This window comes from Morus notabilis, unplaced genomic scaffold (assembly GCF_000414095.1).
Source record: "Morus notabilis unplaced genomic scaffold, ASM41409v2 Scaffold206, whole genome shotgun sequence".
NCBI classification, from domain to species: Eukaryota; Viridiplantae; Streptophyta; class Magnoliopsida; order Rosales; family Moraceae; genus Morus; species Morus notabilis.
In genome coordinates, this window is record NW_010365213.1 from 145,589 (window position 1) to 161,785 (window position 16,197).

Here is a 16,197-nt window from a genome sequence, read left to right on the forward strand (position 1 = left end):
AATAGTCTAATTTGTAATTGTATCAATTTTGTATGCGCGATGCAAATTTATAACTTGAATACTGATAAATCAAATCAGATCGTTAAATCTTAATCCAACAGTTATAATAACATTAGCTAACGGGGGTTGAAAAGAATAAAGTCTACTGCAGAAGTTCTCTGCAAAAAAAAAAAAAAAAGTAATAAAGGTTTGTTTTTTTAGAGTTTAATTTGAGTATAATTTTTAAGTTGAATTTGAGTTATAACTTGAGTTGAACTTGTAATTTGAGTTTGTGTTTGAGTGAGTCAAAACTTGAATTTATATTTAGATAGTATTTTCATAAAAACTCAATGCTGATAAAAAATTTTAATAGGGTATATGGGTCGGGTTTTATTCGTCTTTTCGTTGTCAACACATAGAAAAAAAATCATCTCAATCAAAATTAAAACGAAAAAGTTATAGCATTTTTAAGAATAAAAAAATACTGTTTATTAATTTGAGTTCGAGTTTCTGAACTCGAGTTGAAGGAGAAACTTGAACTCGAGTTTTAGTCCTAAACTCGAGTTTGAACTCGAGTTTAAACTCAAATTTAAACTTAAAAGAACATGAACTCAAATAAAATTATAACTCAAATTACTTTTTTTTTGAGTTTTTTACTAAAAAAACAAGTACAAAATAGATTTTATACATGCATATTCTGTGCAGTAAAAACTGTAAAAGTAGTTTCAAGCAAAAAAAAAAAAAAAAAAAAAAAAAAAAAACAAAAAAAAAAAAAAAAAAAAAAAAAAAAAAAAACCTACAAAAGTAATTGTCTTTTCAGAAAATTTCTTCCGACATGCTTGCTTAACTGATAATCACGGCAGACTATAATCAAGAGGTAACTAATTAATCCTTTAGAAAAATGTAATAAATTTGTTTTCATATGTATAATTCTGCAAAAAAAAAAAAAAAAAAAAAAAATTGAACATTTAGTGAAGGCACAAAATTGCAACCTAAAAAGTAAAAAATATAAATTTGCGATGGAAAAAACAAGGATCGATATTTTTTGACCAACTACATTTTTAGAGACACTAGAAAACAATTTTTTTTTAGGGAAAACAATATATTTATATTGGAAGAAATGTTTGAAAAAGATTATAAAAGGAAAATGCAAGTTTGAGAGCGGAAAAAACAAAAAAAAAAAAAAAAAACCAATAATTGCTCATGTCCAAGTAGAAAGCTTAAAAGCAGGTCAGGACAGGAATAGATTCAATAGAATAGTCAAAATTATTTTTGGCAAGCAAAAGTCTATTTACTTACTCTATTTATATTATTTTTGGCAAGCAAAAGTCTATTTACTTAACTCTATTTATAATCCTAGTCTGTTTCATTAGTTGGCTTTTTATTTGCAAATTGAAGCTAGTGACTCCAGCGCACAACTTTGCTAGTTGGATGGTTCATGACTTCATGTTGGCTTTACTTCTCATAATCTTAGTCTTAGTTATTTACATGTACCGAATTATTAAAAAAATTCCTATTGTTAGTTACGCAAAAAAAAAAAAAAAAAAAAAAAAAAAAAAAAAAAAAAAAAAAAATTTTTCCTAAATTGTTAGACCAACATCACATTTCAACTTAGACTGCTAAAAATGTTATTGGAATCTCATATATGAGAAATTAAGTATTGGATTCAAACGATGCTTTAAATAATATAAAGCTTAAGTTGCTAGCAATAATTGTTTTCTAACTAGGCTCTGTTATTGTATAGTGATATTAGATCGCATTGAAATATATATATTTACATCAAGTTATATCTGACTTGTTTCGGTTAAAGGAGGAGATTGGGAATCCTTGAAGTGGAGTGAGAATTTTGAATCGATTCTGTATAATCACAAAAATGTAAAAATAAAAATAAAAATGAAAAAAGGAAAAAGATACTTCTTTAGATGATCCATTCGCCATTTCCTAGTAAATATATATGCTTGCGTTGGTTTAACACGATTAAGGCCTTCTTTCTACTCTTCTCGAATCCAATATATTGTATTAGAAATTAAAAATCTATATTTTTGTCTTCCATTTCCACTTGCAGTTAATGTCTTCTGTATAGACTTTCCATAATTTACCAAATAGATACAATAATTTTGCTTGGGGAATCAGAATTTAACCTTTTAGAAAAACGACACAGCAAAGAAATGCCAACATATATATATATATATATATATATATATATGACATTGCATGATTATTGTAACTCATTGGAGGCATCTAGTTCAATTTGATGCTTATAATATTAAGATTAATATACAACTTAATTTTAATTATTGATTGATGGTCCCAGCAAAACTAGTTCTTAGTGATGTGCACACCATGCCTAGCAATTTTTTTTAATGAAAATCATAGGCAAAGTCACAACTCACACAGTGTTAGACAGATAAACAATAATGCCAGTTTTTGTAGGCCAGCTAACAGAAAGCTTCAATATTACTTGTTCAGGCTGGAAAGATGAAACATGCATATTATGGTGAAGATTAATGATAAAAAGACTATATTCATATTTAATGAGTAATCTCGTCTGGATACCAATTTCCAAAGGCTTGTCAAAAGGTTTGATTTTTGAACGTGTCATATAACTCATCACAGCCGAACTTCCAAAGAATTTTGAGGATTTGCAGATGCACATGAAGAGGACTTGCCTTCATGTGCTTAGGTTTAATAAGCACTACAACATAATTTTCAGGCATAATTATGAGGTAAAGATGGGAGGAGTATATATATAGACACACATATATGTATGTATACGGAGTAAATTAAGGTAGACAGCTGTCCTACTTAGATTTTTTTTCTTTTTAATTTTACATGTGACATATAATGTAACTTATATGGTGCATTTGGAATTAATTTTAAAATGATTCTGTTTTTTTGTATGAAATTGGAAATGAAAACGTTTTTAATTTCAGCCAGAAATTATTTTTAAAAATACGTTTAGTAGTTTTATTAAGAGATTATTTTTAGTATAAGAAAAAACTGAAACTTCGTTGGTTATACAATTTTTATTTTTAATTTAAAAGCACTTAGTTAGTTCATTTAAGCCCACACTTACTTGCCAAAAAAAAAAAAAAAGCATTCACCTAAAACTGAAAATGAAAAACGACTTAAATTCATTTTCAATTTTTAAGTCATTTTACACTAAATTGAAAACCGTTTTTATTTTCGTTTTTTTTCCTCCAAGCGCGTTTTCCTCCTTAATCTTTGCTTTTTTGTGTCAGAAAACGTGAAAAATGAAAACGGAACTGAAACCAAACACGCTCATAGTTTTGATCTCTCGTTCATTTCACCAATTCGAGTTTTCAGTTTTAAGTTTCTACAATAAAAAACTCTTAGAAGATGTCACATCTAACTTTTTCTATTATAGTAAAAAACTCTCAAAAAATGTCACATCTCAACTCGCTCGCTCATAACTTGGATTGCAGTCGTAGTCTTGCCCACTTATGATAGCCCCCAGTAGCTTGTTTTTCTGGCTCCGCTAAATGTGTGTGCACGCTTTTTTTAGTGTGATTTCTCCGTTTCGTTTCTCAAAAGTTGGTCTCTCCCACTAACGAAAAGAACATGCAAGAAACAAAAAAAAAAAAAAAAAAAAAAAAAAAAAAAGAATCTCTTAATGGAAGTAACCTTATCCTCCCGCATTCAATTTCAAATTCTCCCACGTCTCATCCCCAACATTTCTCTCAAAATTCGATTTTCGGTCACTCATTGAGGATTTTTCAAAAAAGAGCTCCTTGTGATTGTTGGAAGATTCCCATTTTGACAAGAAAGAGAATCTATATGTAATTGCTTTTGAAAATGAGTACCCACGATCTCCAATGTCACCGTGCGTACCAAACTTCCAAAGAACCACCATTTTCTTTTTCATTTGTTTCACCTTCTAGTTTGTACAAATATTCTCTAGTATTAACCGATAGATGATTTCTTTTTATGATAAACACGCCCGATCTAAAATATAGGTTCCGTTCATTTTATCGATTCGAGTTTAGAGTTTTGTTACAGTAAAAAAACTCTTAGAAACAGTCACATCTAATTTTTTTGTTACAGTAAAAAGCTCTCACATAAAGTCACATCTCAACTCAAATTAAAAACTCGAATCAACGAACTAAATAGACGTGCGTGTAAGTGTATATATAGATAGATATTATTATAGGAGTACTAAGTTGAGAGAAACATCAATCATGATTTGAGATTGTAATCCTAAGGTATTTTGGGAATAATAATGGACGGATCGAATTTCAAACTCGATCATATGGTTTTTTTTTTTTTTTTTTTTTTTTTTTTGGGGGGGGGGGGGGGGGGGGCGGACGTGAAATTTGATGAAGATTTGAGTACTAAAAAAGTATCATACCGGTAAGGTGTTAATAACCTAGCTCGGGATTATCCGATAAATTAAAAATCAATAATTTTAAGCAGGTGTTTTTAGTTTTGCAGGTCCTATGAAAAAGTCAAAAAGTAAAGCCGAAATAAAAGGGCAAAGAGTCATATTGATGAATAGTGCAGAGGGTTGTTGTCTATGGCCATGCTCTAATTAATGGAAAAAAATGGAAAATTTTATCTTATTATTCAGTCTTGTATTGTTGCTGTCCACTAAACTAACAAAAATCTATACATAATGGTAGTTTGAATTGAGATCAGTTGATAAAGAGATAAAGAAGTCCAGCAATGGACAACTTGCTTTTGTTTGTGATATTCAAATCATTGTTGCTGACATCTCTATAGTTGTAGACTTGAAACTACTGGATAGGGGATTTATCATGGGAAGCAGCCCTAACAGCAAAACGCACCAAATTGACCCAACTTAGAGAGTCGAAAAAGTACTTTTACAATTTGATGATTGAGGAATCCAATTTGCCTAATTCGTCTTGATAGCAAAAAAACAGACCCGATTTGACACTTGTTTATAATGCACCAAACATTACACTGATATTCACATGAGATATTTAAACAATATAGTATGGTTTTTAAAGTTAGATGAGATATTTAGACAATATATCATGGGTTTTAAAGTTGGATTGACTTTTATCACGATACTAAAATTATTATAAAATATATCCCAATGACATCATTTAAGTTTTATTTACTGAGTAAAATTATGCTTGTATTTTTATGCATTTGATTCAGTATCTTTAGTTTTTTGTGAGAGTTTAGTGTTTTTTTATGTATATATTTATGATTTTTATGGATTTTATAATTTTTAAATATCTTTAACTGTGACATTTTATACAATAATTTATGTCTTTTAATATATGCCAATCCAAGCCTACAATTCTGGGCAGTCCGGTAAAGTGCCCATATTACATTGCCAATAGGTAACTAAGCAACAATAGCTGGGAAAATAATTTTCTGCCACCAAAATTTTTATAGCTAATATGAAGTCTTACATTTGACTTTGATAAATTTTACCGCAATCAATGTCAAATGCAAGATACCCCCACAACCAAAAAAAAAAAAAAAAAAGGAACTGATTAGATTCTAGAAGTCAAATTCACAAATCCAATGTCAGCCAAGGAACGGTGTTACTCTGGAACTGACATCTTATTAGCAAAATTATGTATGATTGTTTTGTAGATGCTTCGGCATAATATAATAAATGAAACTGCAACTTGTTTTGCTGCAGATTCATCCCTCAAACCGTTTGAGTTGCACATTTCTAAAGTGGGATCTCGTACAAATATCGACACATTTCATTTCATTTATCAAATGTATTGTAACTGGATGATCAATTGGTTGCACTCTATTGTGCATCGTCATCTTTAGAGATCAGAAGGAGATTAAAGCCTACACCCAAAAGAAAAAAAAAAAAAAAAAAAAAAAAAAAAAAAAAAAAAAAAAAAAAAAAACTAATTTTCTAATTCAGCTAAACAGCTTATTAAGTTTATGCAATGTTTGCTTTAAGCTGTAAACATGATACGTTCAACATGTTAATTTTTATGACAGATCAACGACATATGAAAAGAAATGCCACATCACAGAAAGCGTTAGCTGGTACAAGATAATCAAGCAAAGTTGGCTTCACGACGAGCACATACGGGTCAATGATCACTATTAGAAATCAGGGCCTTAGGCAACATTCTATAATATCATATCAAATACTCCCATATCTTCATTATAAGAGTTCTTTTTACTGGGAGGCTGCAAAAAAAAAACAGTTGAGCTGCAGATCTGCAACATGTAGAGAGTGTTTTTTGCGATCGAGTATTGGTAGCAAAGCAGAAGCTAAAGAAGGTACAAATGGAAAAGATTTCTAATAAATGTTCAAGTGATACAAGTACAACCAAGCAAAGGTACTACTAAGCGGTCTCTTTTCCTTGATTTATAGTTTTCCAAAATATGCTTGACCAAAGTACAGAAAAAAAAAAAGAATCAGATTGAACATTCTAACAAAGTGACATCATTACCAATCCAATCCTTCTTTCCGGAGTATTTATTTATTTATTTTTTTACCAGAATGGAGAATAATAGTAAATGAAAATGAATGCAGAAAGCTTCACATACAAAGATATGAAGAACTTGCAGAATAGCCTCTGGCAATAATATCAGTTTGTAAAATAACGGTTTATGTGCGTATTCTATACAATATACCTCATCTTATACTGAAAACATATAATAACGTAGCTCATCAATTTGCAGGAAGCTGCTGTACCTAGGCCCTTTAGCAACATACAGCTTACTCACACAGACGCTGAAAACGTGACACATAGCATTCTGCTAAATGGCAAGAACTTGACAACTGACTAGATCAGCTGCCTCGAAGTCCCTAGTTGCAATGACGTTCCAAATTACAGCATCCGAATCCGCCAGCAAGTCAGAGGAGTCCGCTACAACAGAAGTTGAGCTCGATGGTATAGAATCCGTATTATCATGCAGATCGGCCCGCATAATTGCAATTTCACGGTTGGCATCTTTGGTGATAACATGAAGCTTTCCATGAAAACCAGCAAGCAAATACGGAGATTCTGAACCTGCAAAGTCATAGATTGGGACTTTCCCTATCACAACTTTCCAAGCATCTTCCTTCTGGTCATACACCTTGATCTTGCCGCTGTCCAAAGAACTAGAAGGGTCAAAAGCATATAATTCACCATCTACCACAACACTCAACTTTGTACCAGCCTGACGTGCAGGCCAACCCTCTCCCATGCCAATTGGCATTTCGTTCCAAGAGTTTGTTTCAGGGTCATAGATTTCTCCTCCGACGTCAACGAAAAATGGCCATGAATACAAACTTTGAGGCACACATAACCTTCCCATGTATGAAGTCAACCCAGTTGCGATAGGCTTTAGCATGTCGGCCAAAAAGGCAGTGGGTAAAACTTGAGCTTTAGAGAATGGCATGCTTGGTACTTGGGACCATATTCCCGAAGAAGGGTCGAAAACTTCTGCAGACTGAAGAGGAGTCAATCCACCTCGTCCCTGACTAACCCCTCCGACAACATATAGTTTGTCATTCAAAATGCCTGTTTTACAATAGGCCCTGCCTGTAGACATGGCAGGAACTTCACTCCAAGCATTTTGAATAGGATCAAATTTCCAGACACATTTCATGGCTGAAGCTTTAGAAAATCCACCTAGCACATAAAGGCATCCATCAACAGCGCCAACGGCACAACCACAAAATGGCATTTGATCGAAGGAGCTCTTATGCCCAAGCCAGCCTCTAATTAAATCGGCAATCCTAATGCTAGGCCCCAACATGCTCCACATCCAAAGCCCAGAAGGCCCTTTACTAGATCCTTCGTTGTAAACGACATTGGGCATCATAGGTAGCCTCTGCCATCTTTTTGACAAGGGGTCCAAAGCATGCCATAAAAGTTTGTCTTCTTCAATCTTAGTCAACAGATACAGCCATTCCTCAGTCGTCCCTATTTCTTTCCTCAACTTAAAAAGCTCCGGGCTCATAACAGTCGCCTTCCACTTCCGTGATACCAACCTCACATTAAAGTAGCAAATTCTGGGAAGCCTAGCAATAATCTGAACCGATAGCTCATCGGGAAGACTGGGAATCAGTCTCGGGCTCTCCTCATCGATACTTGGCGACATTCTTTGCCTCTTGCAGTTCTCATACTGAGAGACCTCATGATACTCGTTCGTCCCCAACTTGGGACCAGCCAAACTTAAAAAACCTCCCATCGGAAACCGGCAAGGCCACACAAATCTGAGTTTGGAATATTTGAACTAAAATCAGGTGCTGCCCACCTTTTCTCCACTGTATTTCATGTATCACAACACAATTCTGGACAAACTAAAGAGAACAACAGTAAATACACCAAACCAAATAAAAATAAAAAGAATTATTTGGCTCCAAACACAAACAAATAATACAAAGTTGTTTACAGTACTAGACAGCAAAATGCACCAAAAACTATAAAAACTGACCTTCTCAATACCTACTCAGAATCATCCAAAGAAAAAATAGAACAGTTCAATTCGCTTCCTTCACTTTCTTAATTTCAGGGGTTAAAATTGCCAAAACTTTGACGAAAAATTATAAATTTCAAAGCACCCAAATTATTTCCCAAAAAAAAAAAAAAATCCAAAATCCACCCTAGAAGCTTCTAGCAGTGGCCTGCAAAGCTCATAGACTAGTCTAGTTCTAAGAGATGACGGTCAAATTACTCCGCAGACCCAAAGTTTTATTCAAAATTCAAAGCGAAAATTAAAAAGAAAAGAAAAGAAAAAGAAACATGACATATCAAGAACTCCAAAATTCAACGAGCAAAATAAACCAAAATAGGAAAACTAAACCAAAAAAATTAGTAAAATCACAAAATCAATGACGTACTCATCAGAATCTACGCAATTGAAGTTTGAAACACGAACAAAAGTAATTCGAACATTCACGCATTGCGTAGATCTTCGGATGCAAAATCGGTATTAGACCTGGAGAAGTCGATCGCGCGAAAAGCGGAAAACAGCAAAACCATGGCCGCCAAGTTAATTTGATGGGAAATAAATAAAAGTAATTAAGGAGAGAGAGAGAGAGAGAGAGGAGAGCAAGGGGTATTTCTTCTCTAAGCAACGGGTCTTCCAAGTAAATTATAAAAAAAAAAAAAAAAAAAAAAAAAAAAAAAAGAAGAAAACGGGGTTGGGGGGTGGGGTGGTCTTCCAAGTAGAGAAGAGAAAGCAACACAAACAAGTTAATGGCGATGACGACGACACCCAAGTTTTTCTGTGCCACGTGCCTCCACGTGGCTGTGCAAGACTATTAACTACATACTTTTTTTTTTGGGGACAAATTACACTTCTCCCGTGTTATAAAAATTCTCTATAAATTTTAAAAATATTAAATTTTCTTTTTGAATAAAGCACGTTTCTTCTTTATTTGCCCCCTCTAACAGAATTTAACAGAGGGGATAAATAAGGGGAAAGCGTGTTAACATGGTTTTATTTAGAGAAAAAATTTGATATTTTTAAAGTTAAAAGAAAAATTTTTGTAACACGTCAATTGTTCAAAGGCACAAATATATTTTGTCCTTTTTTTCTCAACTATACTATTCAATTGCACTAATTTCTTAACGTCTGAGTGTTGGAGACGCTAAAGAGCTTATTATTTATTTAATTTACTGAATAAAAAAATTTATTTATATAATTTTTTAAGAATTTTTTAAAATTTATTTTTAAAAAGAAATATGTGTAAAGATACTTTTTAATATGATAAGAATTACATAAAAAATAATTAAGTAAGAGCACATTTAAAAAATATATTTTAACCATATAAAAAAATAAAACAAGAACATATGTAAGAAAAATTACTTTGATATAAGTGAAATGGGAAAAAATATATTTTTAAAAAACAGATAAAAAATTAAAATGTAACAAAAATTCAAAAAACAATTTGAAAATAAAAAATGGAGATAAAAAAGTTTTTAAAAAAAGAAAAAAAGAGATAAAAGAAGGGGCTACTTGGCAACCTCATAGAAAATAGTTTTAACACTTGTATGTTTATTATATTAGATAGAAAAGGCACTTTTTATTTTGACTATATCAAACGGTTAGAACTTATCTAAATGATAAAGAGGTCTTACCATAAAAAAGTCTTAAAAAAAGGAAAACACAAAAAAAATGCTAACTAAAAATTAAAAAATAAGAAAAAAAGAGTATGAAAAATGCCCTTTTTATTTTGACCATATTCAAAGTTAGGAACTGACTCTAACAATAAATAGGTTTAGCAAAAAAAGTCTTAAAAAAAGAAAAACACAAAAAGAAAGCCAAATAACGATTTTTTTTTTAAAAAAAAGAGAAAAAAAGTAATAAAAAAATCAAAAGCTTTCTTCACCCATATCGCCACGTGGCAACACGAGAGAAGGAAAACTCTTTTATGTTTATTAGATTAGATTAGATAGAAAAATACTCTTATTTTGACTATATCCAACTGTTAAAAATTGACTCTAACGATAAATATAACATATCAGAGGAAGTCCTTAAAAAAAACACAAAAAGAATGCCAAATAAAAATTTAAAAAAAGAAAAAAAAAGAGTATTAAAAAAGGTCATCTTGACTATATCCAATAGTTAGAATCTAATAAAGAGATCCTACAAAAGAAAGTCCTAAAAAAAAGAAAACACAAAAAAAAAACTCAAATAAAAATAAAAAAACGAAAAGATAAAAAAAAGAGTAATAAAAGAGCTAAAGACTCTCTTCTCTCATGCCTCTACGTGCCAACATGGGAGAAGAGAGTCTTTAGCTCTTTTTTATTATATACTAATTGAGTCACGTGCTATACACGTGGAAGAATAACTTTTATGAGTTGAGATCCCACGTCAAAACACGTAGCGTTCTTAAAAATTAAGTCCATTAATTAGAACAAAGGGAAAAAAAATTCAAAAGATCATATAAAAAAAGAATCAAAATTATATAAATGTTATGAAAAGAAAAATAAAGTAAGGGGATATTAATATTTTTTGTAAAATATTTTACTCATATAAATATTACATTTGGCCCCTAAATTTTGAAAAATTACAATTAAATCTTAAATTTTTATAAAAATTTATTAATAGGTGTCTGATGCTTTTCTTAATGTGCTCTAGTTAAAAGTTATACTATGCTTCAGCAAGAATAGCAATGTCCCCTTTTAAGGGGATTTGAACGTGGGTTGGACAAATATTTATCCAATTTCGTCCTTTAAAAATGCTCACTAAACACAATACTAAGATTTAATCATATCTAATCATCTACAATCTTGCACATTTGTAATAGTCATACTGTTATTTTTTATTATTATTATTATTTTTTACAATAACATAGGATAAAGATAAATTCTTTTACAAAAAAGAAAAAAGAACCATAAAACGGGAGCGTTTGGTAGAGGGATTCGTTCCCTGATTCAAATCATGATTCGTGGTTCGCTATAGTATTTTCTTTCACAAAAAATACACGTAAATAAAAAATAGTTCGAATCACATAGTTTCAATCTTCCAACTAAACGAACCCTAAAATGTCCTACGCACGACTGTAAACTAGTATTATTTATAAATAGAAAACGAAAATATTCTCACGCGGTTACGTAATTCGGTAATTGAACTAAAAAAAAAAAAATTGTCACGGTTACATTTCTCTACTCACGTCGAAGGTCTTACACTATATATGAATATACATAAGGTACCTTATGTAATGTCCCGAAAGAGTCTGTGAGTCCTCAGTCCCGTTCAAGTTAAAGAAAAGGGAATTTCAAAGCGGTCTCAGGTAAATATATCATTTGCATTTCTTTTTGTTTTTATTGAATAAATTGTTCACTCATTACGCAGCTGGTTCATCAAGATATGCAATTATGCGTCGAGGCTCGGGGCCAACTCAGGCCTATTTTAATATAGTATTGGGTTTAATATGGCACGACACCACATTATTTAAAAAATACATGGTCTAACCTATTAATATTGTTGGGGTAAAAAAGGGGCCGACTTACCTAGGCTGGATTGGCTTGACCCAGGACTCATGTGGGCCCAAGAATAATGGGCCACGCGAGGCGAGGCCTGCCCATTCTTGCATTACAAGGTTCAGGATGGATGTTGAATTGAAAAGACAAGAAGCTGTGGATTTCAAGAAAAGTCTAATCCAATAGGTTTTAGCATTATGATATTTCATAATATTAAAACAATTCTTTTACCTTCTATAATAATCTGAAATATGTAATTTATATGTGAATTGATGCAGGAAATATGTAATTTATGAGGATTTCATTGAATTATCAGACAAGTATGGTAATATTTCTTCTTACGCCGAGAGTCATATTGCTTTGGCCTTTACTGGGTTCATTCGTACTATGGAAGCTATGTTGAAGTAGGAAAAAATTGCATGTTTTTTAGGCTTAAAAATTAAATATATTAGCGTTTGTTTGATATTATATATATACACACACATTAGGACGTGTTGGCGTGCAAAAATTCAACAATTTATGTTAATTAGCTTACCTTTATTACTTTGAAAATTTGTAAACTACGAGTATCTAATTTGTTGATTCATGGGGAATTTTAAATTTTGATATTTATAGTGATTGTATAAGTTTCAATTAAGTCTAACTGCTAGAACCTCTTAACATATATAGTAAAGATATAACATTTAAAATTTGAAAACATTTTGCAATTAGCTTGTGTTGTGTTATTACGATAAGGACGTTTTTGTAACATTTTTAAAAGTTAGGACCAAATTGTAATTTTTGAAACTTGAGAGGCAAAAAATATAATTTTTTTGTAAAAACATTTTACTTTCAAAGACTTATTAGAAGACTTGCAAAGACCGGTTCTGCTCGGGGATATATATCTTTGGATAGAAGGAATCAGTCTTGGCTAAGCCTTAGGCTAGTGAGTCCAAAGAGGCAGAGGCAAAGGTAGAGGCAGAGTGAGTAAGGCAATGTTTTACTCATTTAAATATTTCATTTTGACTCTTAAATTTTTTTAAAATTACATTTAGACTCTAAATTTTATAAAAATTTACAAATAGGTCATTGATACTTTTCACAATGTGCTCTAGTTAAAAGTTATCCTATGCTTCAACAAGGAGAGCAACATCCCAGGAAGTCAAGTTGATGACTGTACAAGGCAAATCTTCACCAAAACAACTCAAATAAAAATCTCCAAGGTTTGGGGCATCAATATCAACCCTAAAAAAATAGAGATGAAATAATCACAACCTCCTCAAGTCTATTGAGCTTGGATATGTCTGTTAAAGTATAAAACTATTTTTGACCTACTTCCTAACAGTTTAAGCTTTTGGGATGGATTGGTAAACTAACATGGTATTAGAGCAGGTGGTACTGAGTTCAAACTCTCATAATTGCACTCTTTATTCCCATTTAAATTGTCATCATGTGTTGGGTCTTTGAGGAGGAGTGTTAAAGTATAAAATTATTATTGACCCACCTCATAACAGCTTAAGCTTTTGGGATGGACTGATAAACTAACAATGTCTAGCTTTTGCTGTCCCGTACAACTCACAAAATAGAGGGAGCGCTTGTTTGGACAATTGTGGATGATATCCTGGATTGACTTTTCACTTAGAAAAATCCATCCGAGATTCAATTTTTGAAGAGAACAATATTTTATTGGATTCGAAATGAGCGCTTCGCTTGCATGCAAGGCGGCACGCCAGGTAGAGCTATCGCGCGCGAGCAAAGGAGATGCATTTCTGGGACTGGTAGTACTAGACAAGCTCTCAGGGAATAATCTCTTTCTTATTTCTGCCTTTCTTTCCCATGACGACTACGAACGGGCAAATAAAAAATTTCACTTCGAATTCCGGACGTTCGAGACGGATTAGTAACCACTTATCGGAGGGTAAGGTTTGTAGAGAGATAAGTAAATCTCAACGGCACCACCCTGGAGAGCTAATTCTAGACATTCATCAACTTTGCAAGCGAAGTTAGGATCAACAAGAGTTATCATGAGATGAAACTTCTGCACTTTTCCCTTACAAAGAGAGAACCTCATCAAGGAATTTTTCTCACCATTCAGGAAATTGCCAACTTGTTCTGGAGAAAGCCGAGAAGAGGCCTTAACGTCAGTGGAATGAATCTTCAGATAAGTGTATTGGTCAAAATCCAAAATAGGGAATGATTCCCAAACACGATTCCATCGCTTGGACAATATACAAGTTCTTGCAGCTTCTTCTCTGGGTAGAATATATAGACAATATATCATGTAAAACAAAGTCAGGCAAATCGGAAATTCGGTCCACAGAATCAATCTCCATTAGGGTATTTAGGTCATCTTGCAGTATCATTTCATTCATATACTCATGTATTATGTATTAGATCCCAATTTTAAAGCAAGTGCAGAGATGAAGTACAAAAATGAAAGTAATTGAACGGGTTAATAAGTTAAATTCTTACCAAAAAGAGGAAACTTATTGTTACTTTTGTTGTTGTCAACGACGACTAAAAGCCTCTTCATGGTTTGCTCGAGGAGACGTACGAGGGCTTGTGTATTGGCGTTTGAAGCTTATTTGGCCTTTGATATGTCGAATGTCCCTGTAGGGCATATATATATATATATATATATATGTATATGTGTATTTATACACACACACACATACATACATATAGGGTGTGTTTGTATGATACGTAACAAAATTATAAAAAAGCCTTCCTGCTTCTCAAATTCACTGGACACATAATTAATCATATAATCAAAGATTCAGATCTTCTCGCCCGAATTACATTTTGAGAGATCTCTTTGTTTGAAAAGGTCAATTTGTAATTCCCATAAATATGCGACACACACAGCGAAAGGAAAAAGAGAAAAAAGAATGTTTGCGGAAAGTAGGGCAAGAGATAGAGATAAGAAATCAGTGCATACAACAATATATTTTAAGATTATAATCAGTGCATACAACAATATATTCACTGGACACATAATTATGTTATAATTTATTAAACACCAAAGAATGATTTTTTTCTTTGTAAAGTTCGGTACATTTGTATAAGCTAATTAGGTTTTTATTTTTATTTTTATTTTTTGCTCTGAAGCTAATTAGGTTGTATCGTCCTTAACATCTAATTTTTGCAAAGCCAACGCATCAAAAAAAAAAAAAAAAATCGCGAGAGTGAATGCATCATGCATGAATCGTGATATACATACATGTTTGTGTGCGCGTTTTATTTTTTTAGAGAGAAATCGGTATCTTTTAAGATTATAATCTTAGAGACCTTATTTTCTCTATCTTTCAATATTACTTTCTGCAAACATTTTTAATTTTTTCATTTTCCTTTTGCTGTTTGCGTCACATATTTATGGGGGTTACAAATCGACCTTTTCAGACGAAGAGATCTCTCAAAATATAATTAAGGAGAGAATCTCTTAATATCTGGTAATATAATTAATTATATTTTGAGTGATTGTTTTGTTTTTGTTTTTTGATTAAAAAATTTTAAAAAAAATTATAGAGGAAACTGTAAAAATTAAAAATTTAAGAGAATGCACGGACATTCAAGTGAATTTGAGAAAGATGATAATTTTGCTCTACCCCTATCATACAAATACTATATATATATACATAATGATAATAAAAAAATAAACCTCCACGAACATTCGGCGCATCAAATTAGGAGGCCTAAAAAGTAAAGGGACATTTTATTTACACCCCTAATTTTAATAAAGGCACCCCAAATTATTTAATATTTAATTTTTTTAAATCTCATATAATTCCACAATTACCCTTATATACACCAATGCTTAACATTTAGTGAAAAGATTACAGTCCTTTTTTTCTGCTAACTTTTTGGCAGCAGCCCCCTAGTCCAAGTGGCTTCTTTAACTTTTGGCTCCCCAAAAAAATTTCTATCATTTTCACCCTCTTAAAATTTTATAATTAAAATTTTTTACATAGTTTTATCTTTTTTCTGTTATCTTTGAATTTCTAGTTTAATCTATATCCATTTTACTAGATCTTTTTATATTTTTCAACTATACCTTGAAATTTGACTCAAGTATACTCATAGTTTAAACTTAAAATCCCCATAAAAGAAAAAATTAACTACACTTTTATATAAATTCATAATTTTGTAGACTTTAAATTCTAGAAAGTGAATAAAACTCAATTAGAGATTAAATAAATCAAAGGTAAAGACAGATTAAAAAAGATAAAAAAAAGAAACGCCAAAAGCTTTAAAAAGAAAATGAGAGTTACATGGTTATTTTCTTGTAAAATTTTTGTTGAGCGCATACCCCCTTTAAAAAAATTTATAGCTCAGGCTCCGCCATATA

General features: G+C 31.7%; 1 protein-coding gene across 3 annotated transcripts; it reads right to left on the reverse strand.

Annotated features, from left to right (window-relative positions):
- Positions 1-6,525: 6,525 nt before the first annotated feature.
- LOC21404375 (F-box/kelch-repeat protein At1g22040) lies at positions 6,526-9,026 on the reverse strand. 3 transcript variants are annotated; one of them, XM_024171873.1, is made up of 2 exons: positions 8,881-9,026; positions 6,526-8,233 (listed from the first exon to the last, which is right to left on the reverse strand). In XM_024171873.1, the coding sequence occupies exon 2, from the start codon at positions 8,128-8,130 to the stop codon at positions 6,709-6,711; it is 1,422 nt and encodes a 473-aa protein (XP_024027641.1). In that variant the 5' UTR covers positions 8,131-8,233; positions 8,881-9,026; the 3' UTR covers positions 6,526-6,708. The 3 variants fall into 3 exon arrangements, with proteins under 3 accessions (XP_024027641.1, XP_010105865.1, XP_024027640.1); XM_010107563.2 differs by having other exon boundaries at positions 8,783-9,026; XM_024171872.1 differs by having other exon boundaries at positions 6,526-8,242; positions 8,783-9,026.
- Positions 9,027-16,197: the final 7,171 nt, after the last annotated feature.